At 31.4% G+C, this 27,560-nt stretch overlaps 1 protein-coding gene across 2 annotated transcripts in view; it reads left to right on the top strand.

Moving 5' to 3' along the window:
* The window catches only part of Calpc (Calpain C), a 72,493-nt gene that overhangs the window by 27,007 nt on the left and 17,926 nt on the right, over nucleotides 1-27,560 (top strand). For both annotated transcript variants that reach the window (XM_064064415.1, XM_064064414.1), the window contains exons 2-3: nucleotides 71-211; nucleotides 7,488-7,557. In XM_064064415.1, coding sequence (XP_063920485.1) covers nucleotides 74-211; nucleotides 7,488-7,557 — 208 coding nt within the window. In that variant the 5' untranslated portion in view covers nucleotides 71-73. The remainder of the gene's footprint in view (nucleotides 1-70; nucleotides 212-7,487; nucleotides 7,558-27,560) is intronic.

The following is a 27,560-nucleotide window of genomic DNA, read 5'->3' as shown; positions in this document are numbered from 1 at the left end:
GTCGTAGTATCTTTCTTCTCATTTTTTAATTAATAGTCCACTTTTAATAAAAAAAGTTTTCTTGTTACAGGGCATGAGCGAATACGATCGCATAAGGAGGGCTTGTTTAAAATGTGGGGAGCTCTGGGAGGACCCAGATTTTCCCGCTACACAGGCATCGGTTTTTTACCATCAAACCCCGCCTTTTCAGTTCACTTGGAAAAGACCTAAGGTAAGTATAGCGGTTCTGAAGTCGTTTGCTAATTATTATTACTAGTTTTAACGAGAGTAATGACAGCAATGACCAGATGGTTTCATTTAAATAGGTGATTTGTGCAAATAACTGTACATTTGGAATATGAAACTACCTCATTAGACAAGGCGTCTAGAAGGTATTGAAGAGAAGGTAATTTTTATTATCAAAGAACGTATCATCATTCTAGGGAGTCGAATGATTTGCAAAATAAGTCGTGAAAGTTTATTTTTTAAACGTTTGTCTTAGTGGTCTGACGATAATGTAACTAGACTCTGAATCCGATGTTTTGTATTATTAAAATTCAAGAAACGAGAAAAACAAGTTCTAAAATGCTCGTTGTGACTGCAATTTGCACTTATTAGCTTAACTCTTGAACGGATTAAGGATATTTAATAAAAATTCTTGTAGTTTTACATTTTTTATGGAAATCTTTAATATTCTTTCTTATAACAAGAAGAATGGTTTATTGTTAGTTAAATATTTACTTCACTGATTAAAATTAACAAAAGAAGCACAAAGAAGGGATGTATTTAGCTATCAGTCGTTCTACTATAAAATGAATTTGTATAGAATTAAATAAAGCTATAAATTATACACCATATAAATACTGTAAGTGTTAGTATATTTTCGTCTAAAAAATTGCACAATAAAAGTTAAAAGATTATTCTTGAGGTTTTACTGCTGCCAGGTGACAATAATGTTAAGTTTATGATCTGGCATGTGTCTCTAGAGACTCTAACTGCTTTGATTTGTGTTTTTCATATCTTATTTATATTTTATAAGAATATTTAATTTTAAAATTCATAAACAAGATTGTTCATTCCTTGCCTAGTTACAAGTGGTAATTAGTATAATTCTTTAGCCGTTCAGATTTTATCTGCAATTTCGAGCTACTATAAATCATTTAGCTGTACGACAATTTAATCTTATGATTACTGCTTTATATTATATATAGTCAACCTATAACAGTTATGAGCCTATTTGTTTTAATGCAAAGCCAAGTGCACAATTATGTCCTGTCCAACAATAATGCGATTTCAGCAAACTATCTAATCTACCTCTCCGTCAAGTCATTTTATTGCAAATGTTAAAATTCTTGGGAGTGAGATTGATAAACAAGTTTATGTACAGTAAATAAATTTTCAGCTATTTTGACGCTTCATTAAAATTCAGGCAGAGGTTTTATACCTCACCTGAGAATTTTAAAAATATTTGTGATGCATGCATTTAGACTTTACCTGCAGGAATAATAAATAGCAACGAAAGACGATCGTATGATTTATCTATACCTGATTTATAACTGTTAACTACTGCTCAGAATTTTTTATCAAGATATGAACGCGTGAAAGAAATGATCCATAATTTTAGAAAGGAATTTATTCATAGTAAAGAGAGTTTTTGTATCATTTAATGGCAGTTCAATAACTCAATCAATGCATCAGTACATTTACATAAATACAACAGTGTATGGAAATTTCATTTACGTTCTGTAACAAATAACATGAAGGTGGTTTCAATTAAGAAGTACATTAACTAGAGGCTTAAAGCGTGGATGAAAGATGTAAATGTTTAAACCACAAATCATATTCTATGTAATAAATTTATTATACTTAAATAAACAGACAGTTTACATGTGGACTGTGACTCTAAAAGTCGTAAAATTAGCAGCTGGTGGTAACTAAACAATATTTGTTGAACTTTCAAATATTTAAAATTAAATTGCTGTCCTTGTTACCATTGTAATGAATTTATTTTTTGTCTGTGGTGTTATTATATTTTTAATTGGTTATAATATAATATAATATAAATATGTATAATAAAATAAATAAAATAATTTGACAATCCAAAAAACATAAGATGTTTTAAAATTAGAATGTAATTAAATTCAACATAAACTATTCAGTAAAAGTTGTCACCTATTGCCTTAGTTACGGAAACGGAAATGTTGGGTCTTGTGTAATAATAGTTGCGGCAACTAACTACCCGTATAATCATAAATTATTCGGTACTTTCTGGTTGAAACAATAGATATTGACGGCTTCTAGTTACTTAATTTAGAACATTGGGTGTGTGCGGGCGTAAACATTCTGAATTTTGAAGAATTTTGGCCATATATTCTTGATAGATGTCAGCAAAACCTTGTGTAATATTTTTGAAATTTTAGTAATACACCATGTTTCATAACGATTGAATATTTACAATCTCTTGCTATATTCGTGATTTTTCCTGAAAAAGGAAAGAAATTACGTCTTCAGCTGTTTGTTCTACGTAGGTATATCAGAAGTCAGGCCATAAACTTGAGTTCAAATAGCTCATCTTTGGTTCGGAGTTTGTATAACTAACACAAATTATCACAACTTAAAAATTTAAATGATTGCATTTGTACATGTACAACAACATTTTGTACACGTTTTGTACAAGATTATCGAAATCATGGTAATCAATAATCAAAATTCATTAGTTTATCCGCTTCCAAAAAATTAATGACCTCATTACAAAATTTTGCAGAATAAATGTTTAAATTTATAAAATAACATATTCTTGCACATGTGATTTATGAATCCGTGTTAGATTTTTAACTTAGACATCGAGATTTTTGAAAAAAAAACAAAATTGTAAAAAAATATTTTACAATTCAACTTTTAAATTGCAAAACCGAATAATCTGAACTCTTAGGAACGTTTCAAAATTATCGGAGGCATGCTAAAACGATAATAAAAATTTGTCGGTTTACCCCATCCCAAAATTGATTACGCCATCATATAATTTAGCCCAATAAATGTTTAATAAAAATTTAATTTAACAAAATAACATACTCCTGCAATTGTGGTTTATGATTCCGTGTTCAGTTCTTACCAGAGACATCTATAATTTAAAAAAAAAGTCAAAATTATATAGCAACATTTTACAATTTAACTCTGAAACGTAACATACATATGTGATTTATGAATCCGTGTTGTGTTTTTAATCTTGATATCCAGATGTTTTGAAAAAGAAATCAAAATTGTATAACATTTTACAATTTAACTTTGGAAGTGAAAAACCGAACCGAAACATTTTAAGATTAAACGTTATAAACCTTAGCTCCCTCCTCCCCCCAAATTGATAACACCATCACCAAATTTTCTTCGATATACCCCATATAAAACCTTTTAAGCCTATTCTTGTAGTTTATCAATTCATTAATATTTTTTTTTAATTTATAGAAGTTATCACAAAAAAATCGCAAAATCTAATTTTATAATCTTCGACAGAAACGGGACTTGTTGGACTATACTCCAGGAGCGAGGGAATAAAATAACTTTAGACCAATTTTTTGCTTTAAAAAATAATTCATCACAAAATGATAACTTTTTCTTAATGTATGCTAGCAGATAAAATTTTGTGACTAACCATTATGGTATACGTCGTATTATCAAACTCGGCTTACGCCTCGTGTGATACTCTTCACGACTAGTACCATAATGATTCCCTCTTGTTTGCAAGAAAATCTGTGATCATTAATTTATTGCTTTATTAGTGAAGAAGAAATCTACATATTTTTCTAACTACTGATATGATTCTGAAAAATCATTCCATAAGCCTTTCAGTCATATCGTTCTTAACCGATGACGGATTTTACTTCATTTTACTGAACTTTTCTATAATTACGTTAAAATAAATAAATAAATGCAAGTTCGGAAGCAGCAGAAAATGTAAACCAGTAGTGCATTTTTTCTACTTCCCGTGTATACCTGAGCTGTTAAAGAACCCAAATTGAGTGCTCTAATAACTGAGTGGAGTTTCGGAACTGGTGTAATTTATGTTTTCAAGATTGGTAGTCACTACAAATGCCACTGTAAAATAGCAAACGCAATAAACGTCAAAAGAACGAAATTATATTTTCATACCTAGAATAAGATTTATTTGCCAATAAATTGTGGGTGTACTTTTCAGCTTCACACATTGTTAATAATAAATTATTGTTGTGAAAACTTAAACTTCAAACGTGGTACCAACCATGACAAAATTCCCCAGAATATTAAAAATATCAATTTTTGTTTAAAAATAAAAAAGGTTACGAAGTACAAACAATAGAAGCCATAAAATACAGATTTCTCTCGTCTGACGACTTGTTTTCTAACTGTTAATTAAAAAATACCAGTGTAGTGTGATTCTGATTAGAGAGACTAAACAATTTTAATGATGATCTAAAATTTAATAGTTATTTTAAACAGTTTCCGAAATTATTTTCTTAATCCTAAAATCAATATTAAAATGAGGGCACGTGAAAGTCTCGAAGTCTAGCCATGTTACATTGTTTAAAATAGTAAAGAGTAAAAAGCTACAAAGAGCAGCCTCTACTGGTAAAAAATAGCTTATTTGTGTCCTACAAAATATATTCAGTATTAGAAATTTACAGTACTAATAAATTTAGCTTTTCCTGACTCTCAATCCTCTCTTTTCGTAATTTATTTACCTTCTTCATCCATACGACTTATCTAGCATTTTCATTACATTTTTTTTTCTTTCTTCATTCCGTTGTTTCAGCTCTGTACATTTAGTTACTATATATGTTTTCTACTGACTCACTCTTTTTGCTGTACAATCCCTCACATTCTATCATCTTTTTCTGGATAATATTTATTTTCATCCTCTTCATTTTAACATCTAAATCTTCCACGCAGTTTTTTTGTAATTTCTCTTTCTAGATATTTTAGGAATTTGTATCTTTTTGATCATCTTCGGGCCAACAGAGTGCAAGTTAAAATTTTAAAAATATCCACACCATCCAACTATAATTCTAAAATAAGACAGAATTCCTTAAAGATGGAGTGAAAAACTAATCAACTACATTTTGATGAAGATTACGAGTTATGAAAACTTGTTAAAACGTAAAAACGTATATAAAATAGATACGGTTTGCTGAACTTTAGACTAGTCTAGAAAGATGTTCCAGTTGAAAAATCAAAACTTTACGTTCTAAAGAATTACTACTCTTTGTAACCGTGTGACTTAAGTAGTGTAACGTGACTAGGTTTTCAGACTATCGTTGCCCTCAGAGGCACTTTTTCGTATCAAATAATACAAGTTAGTATGAAAACTGTCAAATTGAAAATAGAGAAAATTATTAAATATGTACTCAGTTTTAATGAAACCTATCTCGGTTTCCTTTCATTATCAAAACATGTTGATGTTGTGAAACAAGAGTTAAATACATACGTAAATTTTTTTGGATAAAATTGGAAACACAAAATTACTAGTTCTTAGACTCAGACTGTATCAGTTACAGAGAAATGAACATTGCACCACCAGTGCACTGCACCAGTGAAAACTAGAACACGACCTTTGTTCACTTAAAAACCATTCTTGATTTATGAAAACTATAACAGACAATACGTTCCAACGTATTATTCGAACCCGCCAACTGACAGCTTCGGCGGTATCATAAATCTGTTTTGAAAAATATCTGAAATTTACATATGTCCTAGGGCGAGGCCGCTTGTTCATTAAAGTCAATAATGTAAACAAAAATCAGACACATTCCAGAAGCCTGTACCGACATCGATATTTCCACCAACATATATATTATTGCTGAGCATATATGTGTTAACAATACGTGTTGAAGGTTGATTGATAATGAAATATTAATAATATTATGTGTTACTGGCAAGATTTTCCAAAAGCATGGGTGGTACTTATTCCGAGTGGGATTTCAGTTGACATATTCGAAGCAAGTGTGACGATTAACATAACAGTCTAATAACATTTACAGATGTCAGTCTCCCACAAGCCTATTATTATTCACGTTACACAACTTCATGATCGAAAATTCGAAATGCAAGTGAACAACGTGCAAGAAATGTCAAAATAAGTGTAAAACGTCCGTGTAAAAATTCTGCGATTCTGGCGGCAGCACTAATAGTGTGGCTATTTTTGAGGGGCTATTTATTTCGTAATTAAATTTCCCGTCGTGCAAAATGAAACGGAATGTGCCCGAAGCGCCCAATCAAATCCAATTTATGCTTGTAAGATAGTTAACAGAGAAGAGAAACTAAAAAATAGTGAAGTGTATCTGAATACCAATCACACACTCAAACGTATCTTTAAGAGACATAAATAAATATTTTCTTGCGAGGCTTGACAGGATGACCCTTCGGTTGTGTCTTGCTGCAGTGATATCACAATGTGTTGGTGATCAGCGAGAAGTCTTTGTTACAGTTGAATGGAAGATAGTGCTGATGGTACTCGTTTTATATTTTATAAACAATCTCTTTCATTACAATAAACTATAAACGCTCTCTAAGAGAATGCAGTCTGTAAGTCGGCTATTAACGGCCAGCAACTTAAGGTAGTGGAAGTAAATTTATTCCTTTTATTTCTCCTGTTGGTTCTCGTTTAAAGTTATTTGCAGTGTCAGTAGATAATAACCACTGCAAAGTCTCTCTCATCTTATTTTAATCCTGACGATCACAGCATGGAACAAAATCAAACTTAATTCCCTTCTTGAATTTCAAAGCGCTGAACATGAGAGGAATTCAGCATTAAATCAGATTTATTCGAATCTGCGAAAGTTCAAGATCATCGGGTGTTAATAAATCTGTAAACATTTTTAACCGCTTCGATTTTACAACTCGCCGGAGTAAGTACATTTCAAATCATCAAGTGTAGCAGTTGCATAACACCACTTTCGGCAAATGATAGACGCTCTATGAAAAAGGATCCTGACTCAAACAAGTTTCGATAATATGAGATTTTGTGGGTTTGCTGTAGATTTGTTGCAAGTATCGTGGGTTTTCAAGCGTGGGCAAGAACGGACGTTCACTTTTAACAGTAATAAAAACTTCTACCTCTACAGAAGGTCTTTTTATTGTATTATTCTTGTGAATGGCGACGTAATGACTGTTTGAAATACGATTCGTTTATTGACCACTTCGCATCAACGGAGTTAGAATTTCGACTCCCATCCGAGCTCGATGAAATGCGCTATTGAATAAGCGTGAAATGGCTAATAACACCGTTGATGTGCGAGGTTAGTGGCCTGACCGCACGTCCAAGTCACCATAAATGCACCCAAATTATTAAAGCGCTCACGTGCCAAACGGAATGTCGGGTTCTGTATGCCCCACGTAACACACAGATGTGGGTGCAACGAGAAACAATACATTATGAATACAATTATCCAACCTTGGTGGAACATATTTTAACCATCCCACCAGAGCTTTGAATTATTCAAAAAATTTCGAAAAATTAACACCTGCTTGTTTTTCAGGACCTGTGCGCGAGGCCAGGGTTTGTGCAAGATGGACCTACTCAATTTGATATTATACCTGGAAAAATGGGTAAGAACATCTAAACTATGTCTCGATTAAACTTTGTAAACAAAAATATTGAAACCACGGTTTATCATATTTTTTACGTTTGTGTCCACCTGTCTCACGATTAGGAATAATGTTGCGTGCAAATTAATCTGAGTTATTTTTATTTGTTTACTATTGATGAGTTTGTTTTTTCTCCTCCTGTTGTAATATAAAAGTTTGACAAATGTTGCGTAAATTTTCAGTGTTCTGTTTTATTATATTATTGTTAACAAATTATTAAACTTACCTCTTGTCTTTTTGAATAGATTTTGTAACTAGTTGGGTTCTAAGGGTAGATATGAATTAAAATTACAAAGTACTTTGTACATTTGATAGATACCAAGTTTTTAAGTTAATTTATTTTATGTTGATCTCGCCTTTCCGTCTGTCCGTCTGTCTGTTTGTCTGTCGTTTGTTGTCAATTTTATCAGGCAGATAATAATCTCCGAAACACTGCATTGATGGCTCTGAAATTTTAGATGTACTTTAAGAATATCGTGTGGATGGTGAAACCCTAATCAAAGTGTGTCTGAATATCCCCATCAAAAATTGATGACCTCATCTCATAATTTTGCATAGTAATTTTCATTTAAAAAGAGTATTCATGTACCTATATCTGTGATTTATTTATTATTTTATTCCAACCCATTTTACCTTATGTATGCAAATTCAAAAACGACAACATTCTTCAACAAAATGTTATTATTTAACTTATTAGAAACCACAAAACCGGTTGTTTTAAAACTTTGCATTCGCTTTAGATTTATCGTGAATTTGGTAAATCGTTAATCAGGATTCATATTTACATTAATTCCCAAAACTTGGTGATGCCATGATAAACTTTAATAAAGAGAAATGTGCTCCTTTGATTACGGTTTTTCCCGTAAGTATTGTAATAGGGTCCATCCGGTGAATGGCTATTTTCGTGTTTTCTCTGGTATCCGTCTGAGTCGATTTTATGATAGACAATCTCTAAAACTACTGGACCGGTTGTTCTTAGATTTTATATGTATTTTATGAATAGCGTATAAATGGTAAAACGTTAACAAATTGTGTTAATATATATAAAAAATCTTTATGATGTAGATTTCGAAAAACGTAATTTTATAAATGTAAATTTTGGGAACACTGCCAGCACCTAATGTATGAATACCTGCGGCTCACTTTCTGATTTCTTAGTAACGCTGGTGACTGAAATCCACCAAGCTGTTATTTTTTAATAATAAAAAGCCGAAAAAAACATTTAATATAGACATTTATAAATTATAAACAAAAATAAAACCAACAACAGAAAAATTCATTAAAGCATAATTACTAGAGAAGATGTTCAAAATTCCTGTCTTATGCATATAAGTAAGCGCGTCATGTTTTCAAATTTTGATAATTTTTTTGAAAAAGTTAGTCATCATCAGTACTCGCTAAGATAAAGCTGATTTTGGCAATGTCATACCCTCTAAGAAAAGAGAGGGTGGGTGGGCGGGGCTAGTAGCTGCCAGGATAAGATTGATTTTGGCAAACGAGATACCCTCTAAGATAAAACTGATTTTGACAAATGACATATCCTCTAACAGAAGAGAGAGTGGTTGGGCGGGGCTAATACTTGCTAAGATGAAACTGATTTTGGCAAATGAGATCCCTCTAAGAAAATACAGGGCTGGTGGGAGGGGTGAGTACCTGCTAAAATAAGATCTATTTAGGCAAATGACATACCCTATAAGAAAAGAGAGGGCGGGTGGGCGCGGCTAGCATCTGCTAAAATAAGACCGATGTTGACCAATGACACTCTAGCTAGGAAAAGAGAGGGCAGGTGGGGTTAAGACTGATTTTGGCAAATGAGTATTTAACTAAATTATTATATATATATATATATATAATTATTATATTTTGGCTTTTTTAAATATACATGGCCATCTTTTTTTTTATTATTTGATTACGTTCCCCTACAGGCCAGTGGCCCAATTACAGGGGAACGGGAGACATACACAACACCCAGAACCGGGCGGGAATCGAACCCACGACCCAAGGCGTAGCGGGTAAGCACGAAGCTACCTAACCCACCCGGGTCCTCAAAAATCTTTTCACAACAAAAACTTAAAACATGGTTAAAATGAGGCGGAGCCTAATTGCAAAATTGATATTTCTTGATACAAATTTTCCATTTTAAACATGTTTTAAGTTTCATGTTGTGAAAAGAAGTCTGCACATAGTAAAACAGTACTTGCTAAGATAAGGCTGATTGTGGCAAACGAATTACCCTCTAAGAAACACAGGGCTGGTGGGCGGGGCTATTACCAGCTTATAAAAGACTCTCTGAGAAAAACTAAAACTTAGCCCCGCCCACCCACCCGTTCTCTTATTTTTTTTTTATGAAATAAGAAATAAATCTTATAACAAATAGTATAACAAAAAATTACGATTAGCGCCTACATTTTATTTGTTCCCATTCTCACTCTACAAAAAAACATATAATCAACCACGCGCACCCACCCCGTCTTCATTTCAGTCATTCATTTTATCTGGTCCGAATGAAAGGTGGATTTCATACCGAACAAAAATAAAATCGTTAGCCTCTAAGAAAACAAATGGTGGATGGGCGGAGCCAGTACTTGCTAAGATAAGACTGATTGTCCCAAACAAATTACCCTCTAAGAAACAGAGGGTGGGTGGGCGGAGTTAGTATTTCTTAAGATAAGACTGATTTTGGTAAATGAATAATATTAAGTGTAAGCACTGCGGTACTCAAGACTTTCCAAATTTATAAAAAATAAAACACTAAAAGCTCAAAAGATTTTTTTGAAGTTCATCCAGCAACAAAACATAGATTTCTTTAAATTTATCCGAAAATAAAACACCAGGGGACCTAAAATTAACTGCGAAAATTTTAAACAAACTGTGAAAAGTATTTTTTTACTATATTTCCCAGACTCACCAGTTGATTGTTAAGAGCGTAGCGGAGAGTTAATCCGCCATTTTCCAGACACCCGGTGTAATATTTAATAGCGCAGTGATTATTGTAGACGACTTCCAAGTTGTAACATGAACTTCGCGTTTTCAATTGTCTCATGGACTTTCTTTCTTACACTATTACTACTGTTAGGTATATATTTTTTAATGTGTTACCACAAACAAAATTTCGCAAAATTAAATCTTATAATTTTTCAAAGAAGCAAGATTTATTGGACTATACGTCAGAGATGAGGGAAGTTCTGACGAAATCACCTTCGACTAGTTTTTTATGATACGTAGAGGAGTTATCATAAAAAATTAGAATTTGTAAAGGCTGCTAAAGTTATTAATTATTAATTATAATTATACTCAAATATTAAAAAAACTGGCATGAGTCAATATTTTTACGATGCGACCACTGACTACACCCTACGTCGTATGCTGGTATAAAATGTGACGATGTAATTTCGTTTTTTTTTCCAAAATCTGGATGCCTAGCGTAGAAAAAACAAGGCGGATTCATAAACCACAAGTACAGTAGTATGTTGTAAAATTTACATCGCCTTAACTAAAAAAAAATATGAGGACACGTGAAATTGTTAGTGTGCATTAGCCAAATTTTGATTAGCATTTTACATACATAAACAATGTTTTTGTCTAATCAAATCAGAATCGACGCAAACAGACGACCGACAGACAAAAATACGCGATCTACTCTTTCGAACTGTAGAGGTCATGAAACGTCAAGAAAACATGAAAGTCATGATCACAAAACTTCCTTAGATTATGCTTATCTAAAAAAATGAACTGTGCTTCGGGGGCAACTTCAGAGCAATTTTTTCGACAAATCTATTTCCATTTTGAGTATGTACTCGTAATTATGGAATTTCATTCGTTACCATTATTATGAATCAACTGATCAAGCAGTAGCAGTTTGTTGGCAAAAAAATGAATCAATTTTTCTTAATACCTTTTAAATTATCTAAAAAAAAATACGAAGAGGAGTCCCTGCGTTATGAGATTTTCAATACATTTTCAGAATGTAACATCCCTATTATTAACAGACTCATTGTTAAATTTTTTTTAAATATAACCTTTCACAACTTTTTCTATGGGGCAATTTTCTTTTTAAAATTTTGGTTCAATTTTTCGTCACATAGGAGTATGTATATTTAAAAATCAATATCTCAATGATTTATAGAAATTTCGGAACGCGATTTTCACCAATGTATTCTGCTTATAAAACTCGATTTACAGTAAAAAGTAGCTTCTTCGACACAACCTGCTTTTACTATATGTATCTCATTCCGACAGAAAAAATCGAAAATGTTTATCCTAGGATTTAAAGTGGTGAACTTCGCGAAAATTTCATAAATAATTGAGGTACGAAACTAAGTTTGATGGCCCCTAGAGTACGAAAACATAAGTCTCCTGTGTTCGTCAAGAGACGAGAATGTACTTAAGTAAACGCCGTTTAACTTTTATAAAATAACGTACTCACATACTTGTGGTTTATAAATCCTTGATTCATTACCCTAGGGATTCAGATTTTCGCAGAAAAATACCAATAGAATCATCACATTTTAGAACAGTGTAAGAGCACTGGTGTAATAATAGTTGATTTACTAACATAATAGTCGCTGGTTCGATTAGTTATGGGTCACATTTTTTTCATTGATCAACTCACCTCATTTTCTCTAAAATTTGAGAATGCAGTAATGTTGCATCCGCCTATATTCAATAATAGTAAAATAATAATAAAAATTACATAAAATCTAATCATTTCCATTTACGAAACTTTAAACTGCATATTGCACAACTCTAAAATTAATTTCTTTTTCAAATATTTCATCTTTTGCATTTGTTCAGTAATTCATTTGGATTAATTTTATTCGCATCTTAGTGTTTATCGGATATTTTTAGCCGAAAATTTAACAAAATTATGTTGTTTAAATTTATATTAAGTGGCATAACAAAAATTTGCATAAACATGGTTCAAAATTATAAATACATAAATAATGCTTTTATTAACAGACAACGTGTTTTCATGATGGTAAAATTTCATGATACATACACTTATTTATCACAATTCTGTTGCGTATAATCCATTCTGTTTTAGATGTAGAGTTACCATTCTTTGAATCTTTTGTAAAAAGCCTCTTATTACAAATGTATGAAATTTACATGACATTACGTAACGAAGTTTCCAAGCAAATTCAAACTAAAAATGTATAGAAACTGTAGGAATTTGATCATTTCGTGAGAAAAATCAACGTTATCTTTATCTCTTGTGAAACCAGCGATATTTCTAAATACATCTTTTACAAATTCCTGTTTTATGCATTCCTACAAAGGTTTGAAATAATTTGGTCATTATGTTGATTGATATCGAAAAAAAATTATACAGGGTATTTCACATGTAAAATGAGGATTGAGCTATAGTTGAATCAATGTCAAGGTTTTTTTAAGTGTAAAGTCAAAGGCATAAGTGGATTGATAGTTTGAAAAATTAGCTGTCTAATATCAACAATTAACGAAACAAATGAAAAACTTATATTTTTGTATTATACTAATTATATGTAAAGACGCTAAAATATAAAACTGGGGAATGAACATGCAGCAAAATGATGTTTCACTGAAATTTTTTTGTATTGCTAAACCGAGCTATTTTCATATACGATAATTTTCGACAGGAATGGAAATATATTCTGCAAAAATTAGGCAATACATCATTAGGTGTATTTTGAAATATAATGTCTATATAATTGAAGTAATTAAACCAATGACCTTGGACAAATCTTCTGAACATTTTCAGCCCACCATGTCTACCACAAATCTAAGATTAGTTAACTAATGTAGTCAAAACATTCCTAAAAACTATATGTATGTCGAAATAGGGACAAACGACGTGACTATGAAAAGAAATGTGAAAAACCGCTTATTAATATTTTTTCGTTTTATGACCTTGTTCGGCTAAGTGAAAGTCTTTCGTGCAAGTGTAAGTGCGTTTATAGAGGTGCGGTTTCTTAAAACAACCGATAATAACATCGACAAACGTTCAAGACACGTTCGTCCATTAAACTCAATACGGGAAAAAGAAACTGATGGAAACAATAACGCTTATAACTTATAAGTAATAGACTAATAAGCATTAAAAGAGAAAATTCGCTTTGTAAAATTGATATATTTAACATACACAAAGAATAATTAACACTTTTGTACACCACAGTACTGAATCTGAAGTTACTTTAACTGTTCCAGTTCTTTTACTGAACATTTTTAATTATTTACAAAAGATTACATTAAATACAAATTTTAGTAGTTGTCTAATAAATATGTATGCGGACGAAAAATGGAAAAACTAATATTTATATTTTATATTTACGATTATTTCTTGTCACTGACTGACTTCGGATTTTTACTATAACAATTAATTGAGTGTTGTTACCAAACTGACAATCAACATACATATACAATAAAACTACATTTACGTTAGTGACAATAACAACAGTTATCACTGGTTTATATCCTTTTTTGACTATTTATTGTCTCCTATATTTAATACAACCTTGACCTTTCTAAAACTAGTGAAAATATTTTTACAATGTAGTATATAAATTATATTAATATCCAAAATAACAACGAACAGCTTCTAATAATAACGCGATACAGGTGGATACACACGTGAATATTTTTCTCAAACCAGCATCACGAAGAAATTTTCACTTTAACACAAAAAGTGTCTGAACACATTATCGCTTTCTTTACAGAAGATTCCATATAATGATGGCCACTTCTAAAAAAAAAATTTGGAACAGCAATCAGTATAACTTTCATTAAATTGCTATCTATGTTTATTTTGACTTGATGTAAAAGGAGAAAGTTTTACGACTAATTATAATACGCGATCGTTAATTATGGTTTTATACCCATGTCAGCGCAAGTACAAGAATGTTCAGGTTAATTAAAAGAAGATGTTTGTAAATTATAGACAAAAGAAATTACTCGCTAGTTTGGCATGCTATTTGTAAATTACGAAAATTTGCAAATAAAATTCGAAAAACCTTCGAAAATTTGCGTTCCATTAATTAACAATTAATTTTAATTGGAGCCGGATGATCGCGACAGGAACTATTAAATAAAAATAAAACGAATTGTAACACTTTAAGAGAAAATTTAATTTTCTATAACTTGCTACATTGCTGAGAACTGTTTTTGCTGCATCTGCGTGGACTTTTTTGTACGTTGAAAAATCCTGGGAAAGAGAAACATTATAACTTCATCATACAATCGTGTTCCCATGTATAAGTAAATTTTTGTATGTATGCAGCGTATGTCATTTCATGATTCACACTTCTTATCTAAAAACAACTATAGAATGTTTATCTTGGGTGTAGCTTTTTTACGGAAATTCGTCTAGTGAAACTATTATTCATCAAGGCCGGCTTATTATTGTGTATTGTTCTATTCTATTTTGGGAAGATAAAATTATGTTTTCAAGAAGATATTCGGACGTTAGATAGGTACTCATTATGTGTGCTTATACCCATAAATTATTGATATTATACCTGATCTTTTGCAGCGTTCAACATCTATTATATTCTTGCTGCATTTTAAAATCTCGATGGTTGCGAGGGCCGTTCAAAGAATTTCATTTTTTTAACTGTGAGAAACTAAGTCGGATGTTAAGTTCATATTCAAGAATGTTGTACTAACCTTCACCTACATACCACTTTGTAGACTTCCGGAAATCCAATTTTACGGCAGTTACAGTGTAGACACATCAATCATCTACAAGATGGTTTTAGACACAGACATCCAAAGTTCTTTTACACTTTCATTCCGCAACGAATTTGATTTATTTTAGTATAAAGTAGTATAAATTGTCACAAAATGGTAGTACAAATTTTTGGAAATTGAAGTAAAAAATTTTTGTTGACACTTTTTTATTTGACGTGTACATAACTGTATACTTTTATCAAAATTTGTAGCTGCTGTGAAGATTTAAGTATAAGTGGTTTATTGGCAGTGTTTTCAATAATTTTTAAATGAATTCCTGATGCGCTTCGTCTGATGAATTCTAGGTAAAAATAAAACACTGCCAATTAGCATTTATGTGAAAATAATTTTTAAACAGTTATTTATACTCTTTTCACTTTTAATTAGCCTAAAGTGCAACTTCATCCAATTAGATTTAACATTCTCGTTTTAATTTATTTGATATTTAAATAAATATTCATCTGGGTTGGTTATTTTCCTTTATTTCCAAAGAGTACAAATACTATTATTCAACTGCCAATTACCAGTCTTTGGAACTAATAATTTAAATGTATTCTTTGGGTATTTTAAGCGATAGGAAACAACGTGGCATCCAAATTCAAAAAGCATTTTCTTCGTTTATTCATCAAAATACTCGTATTTCGTCAAACTTAAATTTCCAGCAAAAAGTTAGAAAGAGAAAGCGTTTGCCCAGCTATGATTAAATCTCGTACTCGTCCTCTTTACGCCCGAGGAAAAACAGTTCGCAAGCACCTAAAAACAAAACAAATCAAAATTGAAACAAATTAGAATCAGTTTTTATAACATTTCAGCCCATTTTACCGCAACCGTAAGTCGTGAAATGTCAAAAAAAGGATAAAGGCGACTTTAATTTGAAACAATCGCCTTTCTTAATGCAATGTTTATTTTTGAAAAATTAGTATTTCTTAGTTTTTATAAATCCAAAAACAAGAAAAAAAAGTGTAGATTAGTATAGCTGAAAATAATAACGCTTGGTATAGACAAAATGAAGATAATTGATTTAAGTAAGTATTTTATTTCATAAAAGTAACGAGTTTTAGTTTAGATAAAAAGCACCATTGCATTGGTATGTTTTTCACGGAAAGTAAACAGCATTATTCATCTACACTCATTGGAAACTCACATCCGCCAGTCAAATATGTACGATTTCCGGTAATTTTCAGCAAATGGAATGCTAATTTATAAATAATAATTGTTTATACGGCGACACGTAACTTAACATGTTTGTCATAACTTCCTAACTGGTCCCTAATTTTTTCTTTGATCTACCAAACGAGAGAAAGCACTTGTTTTCGGCTATCTTTGAAAGGAAATTTCACGTTTTAATTTAGTGTGCTTTAAGTGAAACTATTCACGCTTTTGATTTTGAAGACAAAATTGCACCAAATTATCTCTGTTTATTAGTTCTAATTAGACGCAAAATTTGCGTTCATGGGCGAACCTTTCTCTGAAAACCGCTCAATCTGTTCGTTCTAGCTTCACTCAAGAACATAAATATGTATATTTAGATGACTGTTTGATATAATAATAATAATGTCAAATTAGCCGGTGACTGTCAATGCCTCATTACTGCACTATTATGCCTTCATTACATGCTGTTCATGTCGGAGATCATTTACAGCAAAACACATGTTTTCAATTTGCTTCAATATTAATACTCCGGAACTTTCAAATATTGCACGAATCTTAGAAATTGGGCAACAAAACTTACCCAAAATTTATTTCATTTTTATCACTGCAATTTCAAAAGTCGTAGGTTTTTGAGAATGCTGCCGTTGGACCAGTAGTTCCCCACAATCTGGCAAATTGTGGAACGTGATGGAATTTTAAAGACTCGTCATTTAAAAGAGCAGTGAACTGAAGTTTAAACTTTTTAAAATTAAACAATCATCTTTGGACAAAAATAAAAACTGCTTAAAATTTTGTGAAATACATGTGGGTTTCACACTGTGTAGACATACAAAAATTTCTTGTAATTATACAATAATTAAATAATGTTTTGTCAAATCAAAATCTACACTATGCTATATGTGGATTCAAATTTTGTGTCACGTTTTTATAAGTTACGTAAGTGACTTCTTAAGAATATTGATAGAGCATTTGATTGAAGGGACAAAAAAATGATAAAACTATTTTTTTTTAATTTCAGTAATATTGTTTTAAATTTTAGAAGTAGGGGAACGAGGGGCTTGTTGTAACAGTTTTTAGGAAAACGAATATAATTTGGTATCTATTAGCTGTTTGACCATTATAAAAGTATCTATCGGTAATCTAACTATTCCCCTATTGGACTGAACAGGCAAAAGGTCAAAATTTTTCATCTTCACTTCACACCAGGCATTTTCTTAAAAAAAGTGCAGTGTTACAACTTGCCCCGTGGTTGGGGCTAGTTGTAACAGCCATGAGGCAGGTAGTACCAGTAAAAATAAAGCTGATGTTGATACATATTTAGACTTTATTTTTCAAAAATCAACACAACACTTCATTATATACAATTTTTTTTCAGTAAAACTGAACTAAACTTTTAGAAGAAGAGTCAACATTAAAGATTTGAGTTTTGTCTTCCTTTTTCTTAATATATCTGGAAAGCAATATATGGCATAGGTCAAAATTTTGGCTCGCTTTTCGTATGCTAGGTAAGAAATTTGTAGAAGTGAATTTGGGATAAGTTGTAACATGTTACAACTTGCCCCAAGCGTATTGTTACAACATGCCCCGTAGTACAATTTTCTACATTTAATTACATTTCGACAAAATTATGTGGCTTAGCGTCAAAATGTGTAAGGAATATTAAAGTTGAGTAATTTTTGAGCTACATGCAAAACTAAACGTTTTAAATTAATTAATAACTGATACGAAAAACCAAATTTTACTAAAGCAATATTTTACATTACTTGGCCAAAACGAAGCACGTGCACACATCCACTCACTGCGTTGGCTGAAGGAACAGTGGTTGTGATGACATGATGTCTTATGGTGCAACAATTAAATTCAGTAAAAAACCTGACGTTAAAGAGTTTAAATTCTGGGAAAAAATTTAGTGTTACAACTTACCCCTGTTACAACAAGCCCCTCGTTCCCCTACTTAACAGGGTATCCGAAGAAAATGTTGGAGACAGACTTAAATTCTTAAATTGCAATCGCCACCTCGCCCTCTAAATTATAGTTAACAAACAGATTTCAGTGTCTGTCTCTTTGCCTATCTGAAAGCGGGTTTAATCGAGATAGTTCTTAGCTATGTTGACTATAATCACTTTAGTTGATGTACGAATCAGCTCAGTCGTGGCAGTGTGACAATAGAGCGTCGACCGTTGCAGCGAGTCTTAACCAATTTCAGGCTTTTTAACAGGGGTTTTATAACTTTAACAATTTAAGTTTCAATACATGAAAATTTTATCTAGTAGAAAAAGAACATCACTAGGTGGTGTATCATCTAGTAATCAGATTATTACGTGTGGAGTTTCTCAAGACTCGATGCTTGGTCCAGCATTATTTTTAATATGCGTTAATGAAATTGAAACAGCGTGCCAAGCACTGACCTTGTATTATTTATTTACTGATGACACGTCATCGTTTAAAGGAGACACGAACATGGAAAAGATGAAAAGGAACATGAATGAATAACACTTCAATATTCCAGAATGGTTTGCTGCAAATTTGTTGAGTCGTATTTTTTTTTTTCTCATATACTGACTCAGTGAAATTTCTTGGTGTTTATTTAGATTCAAAACTGAGTTTTGAAGAACATGTAAACTGTCGAAAAGTATTTTCTTTACTCGTAGACTAGTTTCAGCGATTTCTAGTAAAATCTTGTTATGTTAAAAATATTTTTTTGTGTGTTCACACAAAACGTTAGTTTTGGTCTTCACCAAAAAGTTATAAGAATTTTGAGCAACTTAGGGTATGGGGACGATGTTAAGGATACATTTATGCAATTAGGTATTTTGACATTTTCCAGTTTATACTGTTATGTTGATCGGTGAATAAAATTGACGTGGGTAAAACTCAACAATTTATTTCTTGATAACTCGAATTACACGATTGAATATTACACAGCGATTATAATTCCGGCGCAACTTGACTGTACTCTCGTGGACTCGATTGACTGAATCATCCTCGTTCCCGAAGGTGGCGTCTCGTTAAACCTATACGTTTCTCTCCCTGGATCGAGGACGCCGCTTCGAGGGTTTTCTGGGCCCGTCGCGACATCTGCTTCCAGGCTTTCCTTTAGAGAACGCCGCGCAGCTTGGCCGATGAGCCATACCGGGGGCGTCGTACCGGGGCGGCGAATGGGTTTATTTCGTAACAATACATATATCTACAACTGATGTACACATCCACGACAGATGACGAAAACATTAAACTCCCTGTTATCTTCAAGAACTCATTTAATTATTATGGACCTTAAGTTCTTTAATACCCTTGCTGTTCATATTCAAAATTTATCGTTGAAATTATTTTGTGGGGTAGTTTTAAAATGTCTTAGAGAAAATGTTTTTTACGATTACAATAATGGCATATAATTTTAAAAATTTTGATTATAAATAATTCAGTTAAGAATAATATAACTTTAAAGTTTTAAAAATTGCATTGGGGTGATTTAATTTAAATATTTATTTCTTCTTCCAAAATAGTAATTGTGATGCTTTTTATTAAAAAAAGTACGAAGTGTCTCAGTCCAACACAATAGGTAACTTAAGTGAAATCTAACAAAAAGTTTGGGCAGTTTTAAGCCACTTTTTCACACGACATACATATTGTTAACAAACTTAAAAGTGTCAATCATAATGTCCAACTTATGACGTCATCATTATATTTGATAAGAAAAACTAATACGGCCAAATTATCATATTTTTCCAGCTTGCAAAATTTTAGTGTTTTTTTTTATCGTTTAGGAATTACTGATCAGTGATGATATTGTTATTTCAAAAGTAGCAATCCAAAATTATCTAAATTGTTGTTCAAACATTATAGGTGTGGAAAACTAAAATGTTTGAGCATCATTGTATTAAATTCTATATTTTTGTTACTTTTTATACATTTTAGTTCCCAAGCATAAGCTAAGGAAGTATAATAATCGGGTTCATCGGGCGAATTGCCACTTTCGTATTTTCTCGACGTGTCATGACCTCTAGAGTACGAAAAAGTGATCTCCCGTTTCCTTCTGTCTATCTGTCTGTCTGTCTGTCTGTCTGTCTGTCTGTCTGTCTGTCTGTCTATATGTTTGCGTGCCTGTCTGGTGTCTGTGTCTATTATTATCAGACAAGCAATCTCCGAAACTATTGGACCGATTGTTCTCATATTTTGTATGTACGTTAGGAATATGATGTAGATGGTTAAAAGTTAACTAAAATTTTGCTAATTATCCCCACCACCATGACGTTATCTCCAAAATTTATAATACTTAGTAAGTTTTTTAAATTTTGTAAAATAAGATGCTCCTGCACTTGTGGTGTATAAATCCGTGTTAAATTTTCCCCTAGAAACGCAGAATTTTTGGAAAAAATTCAAAACTGTATAACAATATTTTGCATCTTGTAAATATTTTAAGGATATTGTTATCATGGTAAATCGTTAATTAAAATTTATACATTTATTCTCTCCCAAAAAATTAATGACGTCATCTCAAAATTTTGCCCAATAAATCCTCTCTGAAGTACGCAAAATATTTATCAACACAGTCTTATTTTCTAGAATTACTTATACAGGGCGACAAAAAATTAATGAAAGGGTCAATTTATTTTATTGATTAGATCAAGAACTGCACAACCGAATGCTTTGAAATCTTGCAGACATTTTAAATTTATCGTAAGCATGATAAATATTCAATCAAAATATATCTGTTTGTGCCCTTGACGCCATCTCAATATTTTGCCGAATAAATCCTATCCAAAATGTGAAAAATATAATAAGTCTATATTTGTGATTTATCAATGCATCAAAAGCTCTTAAATTTCTTATACAGAGTGACTCATAAAAATCAAGGAATGAGTCAATTTGTTTTATTGACTAAATCGGGAACGGCTTATTCCATTTTCCCGAAAATTTGGAAATACAATACTGTTATCATTAGTATTTCTTGCATCCTTCCAAAAAAATAAAATTCGCATATCAAATTTTATAATTTTTAGAAAAAGCTGGATTTGTTCTGTTATATCTCTGCTATTATATCTCTAATATAAATAAAATAACCTTCGACTAATTTTTTACATATTGCCATTAAAAAATTTTGACATCAACCAGAAGAATTTCAAATTTGTTCTTCAAACGTAGGTCTTGTAAAAAGTGAACAGCTATTTGTTTTTGGACCGTATTTCTAATTCTTTATAAATCTTGTTCCACAATATGTTAACTCGCTGTATTGCTGTATATATGATTCCTTGTCTAAAAACTGTCTGCTAAATTCATTATGTCTAAAAATGCAAAAAACTTGCAAAAACCTGAAATATTATACAAATTGTACTTTTTTTTTTAGAAATATTGAATCACATCTGGAGAACACAAATATTTTGACTTGAAGTTAATTTATTGCCCGTAGACATGTTCTATGTAAGTCTACAATGTAACTCATAGTAATATTTCAAATTAAGAATCTTCTTTTTTTTTTCTCAGTCCCGAGTTAATAAAATTTATTATTGTCTATGCGGGCCTAATTATACTCAAGATTGTTTTGTTTTATTATAATTAACATTTCTTGGTAATAGAACATGGAAAAATTAAAAATTCCTTGTATCGATTTATATTAGTCAGATAATCTCCGAAACAACTGGACCGATTGTTGTCAAATTTTGTATTTATATCAGGAATATCATGTAGATGCTAAAACGCTAACCAAAATTTGTATAATCCTCCGCACCACCGATATGATGACTTCATCTCAAAGGTTTGCATAGTAAATGTTATTTAAATTTTATAAAATAACATACTTCTACAGTCGTGGTTTATGAATCGTCTCGATTTTTTATCCCAAACATCCAGATTATCGGGAAAACGAATCAAATTTATATAGCAACATTTTACAATTTAACTCTGAAACAACTCGTAAACGTTTTAAGATTATCGTAAGTGCTGGAAATTTAAATTGGTGATACTTTGTACATCAATTATGCAGAATAATATTCTAATGAAGCATCACATTAGTATACACGTGTACATTAAATAAACACAAAAAGACATTAAATAACGCAACGCTTACGTCGTAGTTTTACTAAATACCTAAGATTTTTCCACCGTGGTAAATTCTTTAGCTTGAAATTTTCGGGAATGTGACAGGTTTTCACAAAGTGGACCATTCCATCAATTGGCGACAAGTTTACCATCATCTTGACCTTATTCGCTATCACTTTGTAGCTAGAAGCGGATTATTTTCGTCTTGTATCATACACGTGCGACTCAAAAGAGAGAAAATATTGATTGCTTGGCCTTGTATGGACATCAGCCATTATTACCAGTATAATATGTAACCTACTCCTCGAAAATAAAACGAAGCCTGCTAGTAGTAATGAAGAATTATATCTTTGTACACGCAGGTAGATTAAAAAAAAGATAATTACACAGAGCATCTATCTTATCGCCAGGATGAAATCAAACTAGTTTCTTAGAAGTAAGCTCTATCCGGCTGCTCTGCAGCAATTATTATTTGCTCTTTTTGTTCCATTAAAATAACACATTGAGCTGGGCTTTAATCAGATCGCCGTGCTTTCTATAAGGAAAACCGGGAGTGTATTATTTGTGGACTGTGATTATCAATTTAACGAATTTGTTTTTGGTTTTTTTTCATAAGAGGAGTATGCGATTATGAAATCGAAAACGAAAAGCGGTATTATATTTATGGTATAATTATGATCGGTGTTGGTTTTATTTTCAATTTATAGAACGTAACGAATGTAATTTGATTCAACCAAGATTACGCTTGAGGGAGCATAGACATGTATATAGCGAAAGTGTTTTTGTTTCGTGTTTTTACCGGAACAGTGATTTTTATGAGCAATAAGTTATAAACTGTTATTAAACTAACGAGTCTATTATTATTAAATATTTTAATAATATCTTCATTCTTGACTGTATAACACAACATTCGTTATTTTGAAACCAGAGGATTTTAAAATTAAAGAGCTTCGAATAACTAATAACTGTTTTTAAGAATATGTGCTCAACTCTCTTCCTACTTTTCTATATTTTTTCATATTATTTTTTTAATGTACTACCTTCGTTCGATCAATTTTTATAAACAAAGAACACAGTGACTTTTTTCTTTTCAAATGTGTTGTTTATGTGCTGAGCGAAAGACCTCACACGTAGCTCTTTACGTGGTTCAATAGATACCAGTGTCATGAAAGCAATAAGGTTATTTTCTTGTTATTTCACTCCTTCTTGACGAAAGCAAAAAGGTTTCACTGTTTTTTAGAAGTTTCAAATATCAAATAGTATCTATATTAAAAAAAAAATGGTCGAAAGTTGTATCGACAGAACTTCCCTCGCTTCTGAAGTGCAATGAAACATCTAGCATTTTCGAATTAAGTTTTTTCTTTACACAATTTTGCGATGACGTCATCAACATTTTTGCAAGGACACGTATATCAGCTTGGATTGGAGCAGTGTAATACTAAAAATAACAGTATTGTATTCTCAAAATTTTCTGGCAGCAGTGTCGGAGATTACATGTCTAATAAAAATGGATACAGACAGACAGACAGACGAACGGAAACGGGAGACTACTTTTTTCGTACTGTAGGGGTCATGAAACGTCGAGAAAATATAAAAGTGGCCATTCGTCCCATGGACTCGATTACTATACTTCTTTCGCTTATGCTCGGGAAGTAATAAATTAAGAAAAGGGTTAAACATAGACAAGCATGTCCAACTTCAGTTAGGGTTAGCTGGTCGAGAGAATAAGTGAATGTTAGTCTCTTTAAGTATTTTAGATTAGGGATCCTAAAATTAGAAAACGAGTTTTCCAAGACATAAGTGCTCCAAAATATCTTATGAAACATGTAATTCCATATTAAAATAAAAATTGGAATTAAAAAAAAATGGGGAATTTTGTCGTAGTTGGTACGACAAATGTCAGGTTGTAACACTTGAAGTTAATTTTCACAATAATAAATTATTATTAACAAAGTATAAAGCCGAAGACAATCAAAGCAATACCCGATATCTGCAGTTTATAATAAATCTAAACTAGTCTGGATGTTCCAGAGCTACACAGGTGCAGTTAGATGAATCATGTAATTTTCATCAAAATATTATGACAATTATTTTGTCTGGGATAATCTAAGTACCCAAACTATAATCAATGCTACGAATAATGTACAGTAGTACACTTCACCGTAAAATTTAATTCTACTTAAAAATATAGTTTCGTTCTTTTAAGGTTTATCTTATTTGTTATTTGACAGTGACATTTGTAGCGACTACCAATCTTTTAAGGCAAATTACATCAGTTCTATTAACGCACTTTATTTTTAAAAATAAACTACTAGACTTCCTTAAGGGCTAATATATTTATATAGTAATTGATTGGTATTTTTGGAAATGTTTTTCACAACTGAAAACTGAATGTTAGTAAAATGATTTGATATTTAGTGAGATGTAAAGTCCAGCAAAAGATAACTGCAAACGACTCCAATTATGAGTACTGCCGTTGTAAAATCTCCAGTCGCTTACGAAGCCGTCAATTAAAATTAGTCGCTACCCTTGTACTTTTGCAGGACCGTATTTGTTCTCTAGTAAATGCATTTCTAATGCGCTAAATACCTTTCATAAAATAATTGACGGCGTTTATATTTTGCTGGACTTTACTGGATTAATTTATAATATGCAGTATTAATTTTGAAAAATATGTGTATCAAAAAAATTATTTGGATATAGTAAAAAATCATAGTCTTATACTATTGATTTCCCAAGCATAAGCGTGCATGGCTAGTTTTTTTTCGACGTTTCATGGCGTCTAGAGTACGATGTAGGCCTCCCGCGCCCGTTTGTCTGTCTGTCATCTGTCTCTCTGCCTGTCTGCGTCAATTTTCATTAGACAGACAATCATGGAAACTATTAGACCGATTGTTGCCAAATTTTGCAAAATCAAATTTTATAATTTTTCGAAAAAACTGGATTTGTTCGATTTAAAGGCGAGGGAAATTTTGTCTAAATAACCTTAGATCAATTTTTAATAAGAATAAGTATCCCATGTAAGGATCTATTTCTCATCCAGATTGGCAACATTTTTTTTTTTTAATACATATAGGTGGTTTAATAAATCGTACACATAAACGCATATTATTTTACAGATTTTAAATAGGATTATTTAGTAAACTTTGGAGGTGACGTCATCAATATTTTGGTGGGTTTTTATAAATCGATCTTTATCAAGCTGACAACAACCTCAAAGCATGTGTTAATTTTCAGAACAATTAATTTAGTAGTTTCTAAGATATATTGTAAAGTTTTGTTGTACAGTTTTGAACTGAAACTGCAAGAGGAAACGCATCATATTTTGCAAAATTTTAGAATTACCTTAAGGCATCTAAGAATTTTTGGAGCAGTAGGTTTTATCTTGTACATTTTTTTCCCAAAATCTAGACGTGTAGAAGGTAAGAAATAAAGACGGATTAATAAACCAGAAGTATAGAAGTATCGTAATCGTACCAATAGTTTCGGAGACTGCGTGTTTAATAAAATCGGAAAAACAAAACACCTACAATTTTGTATTGTACAAGACAAACGTCGAAAAATGAAAATGTCTATTCGTCAAATTGATTTCATTATTTCCCTAGCTTACGTTTAGAAAATAAAAACGAAAAAATTGAATACAGTTATGACAATACTTTTAGATGTTTTGAAAAATTCAAGATTTGTATAAGGTAATTTTACTACATCTTTTTCAAAGACATTATTAATTTTCTACAAGATACAAATTTTGTCAGACATAATTTTTTTCGGAGAACCTCAACTCCGGTCCAGGTCGGGCGTTCACTAATCTTCGTACCTTAACTCCAGTCCGACAAATATGAAGTTACAAAATTTGTTATAAATTATAACACAATTCTGTTATTATGAGACATATTTTACAAAATTGTGTCCAGTTTTATTATACTGCAAAACTATTTGCGATATAAAATTCTGACGTTGTCTAATATCCTGGATTTTAAAATTGAAATTTAAAAAGGGAGACCTAAAATTTATACAAAATTTACAATCTCTTATCAGTTTGTACAGAAGTTAAGGCGAGGGATTAAGGCACTCCAGGTACCAGTGTAACGAGATATGACCATGGACCAGAGTTATATTGTTTTAATAATAGTAATAATACAATTTATTATTAAATAATTTTACAATGAAGTGATTATTATTACTAACTCTAATTGAACACCTATAAACATTTTCTAAAATTATTTTCTGAACCACTCAATGGATAAATTAATATTAAAAATTCCAAAACTACTAAAACGAAAACAGTTACATTCTTAATTGCGAAAATAGTCTAAAAGATCTTAGAGCTTTTTATCAACAGTCAATGCAAAATAATTTCAAATTTAATTTTTTACCTTTAGCGATAGGTACGATTATTACCCCCCTTTTTTTTCTATTATCGTGTTTCCATTTTCGTCCTTCTAGTCGTCCACTAATCTTTTTCAACATTAAATATATTTGCTAATACATTTCTCCACATGTATAACTTCCAGTCTATTATTTCCTGTAATTGTTAGCCAAAGAAAAAAAATTTAATAGAAGGTTACGACTTTCCATTATAAAATAATTGATAAACTCTTATTAATATAATGTGACCATGGCAGTTTCTTTAAATTTGTTTATTGTCTTGTAGCGTTGGTTTTTTCAAAAATTCACGGTATACACAAACATTGACGTCTTTTAAATCATCAACGAATACGTTTACAATTTATCATTTAAAATGTTAACCACATTCATACAGGAAGAGAGTACACAAATATGTTGGTGGAATTTTAATTAAATACAGTGGAACTTCAGTGTAACGAACTCCCATCATTTATTAAAATTATTTACCCAGTAGTTAACACTGCAAACACAAGTAAGCCATCAGTAGAGCAATACGAAGCGAAAATACTTCGTTTTAGAGTTTTCTTTGACACCATAATTGACATTAAAAGAAATTTTGACGCTAGATTAGGGTGTATTAGTTAGTCAACTTTAAATTTAAAACGTTTCAAAAAGTTAAAATGACTTCTGTGGACGTGCTCTAAAATTTATTTTTTTTTCAATTC

The sequence above is a fragment of the Zophobas morio genome, unplaced genomic scaffold (assembly GCF_036711695.1).
Source record: "Zophobas morio isolate AGI-343-1 ecotype UQ-CSIRO unplaced genomic scaffold, CSIRO_AGI_Zmor_V1 ptg000024l, whole genome shotgun sequence".
In the NCBI taxonomy this organism is placed as follows: domain Eukaryota; kingdom Metazoa; phylum Arthropoda; class Insecta; order Coleoptera; family Tenebrionidae; genus Zophobas; species Zophobas morio.
The sequence above is the reverse complement of the archived record's forward strand: the minus strand, read 5'-3'. Positions and strand labels throughout refer to the sequence as shown.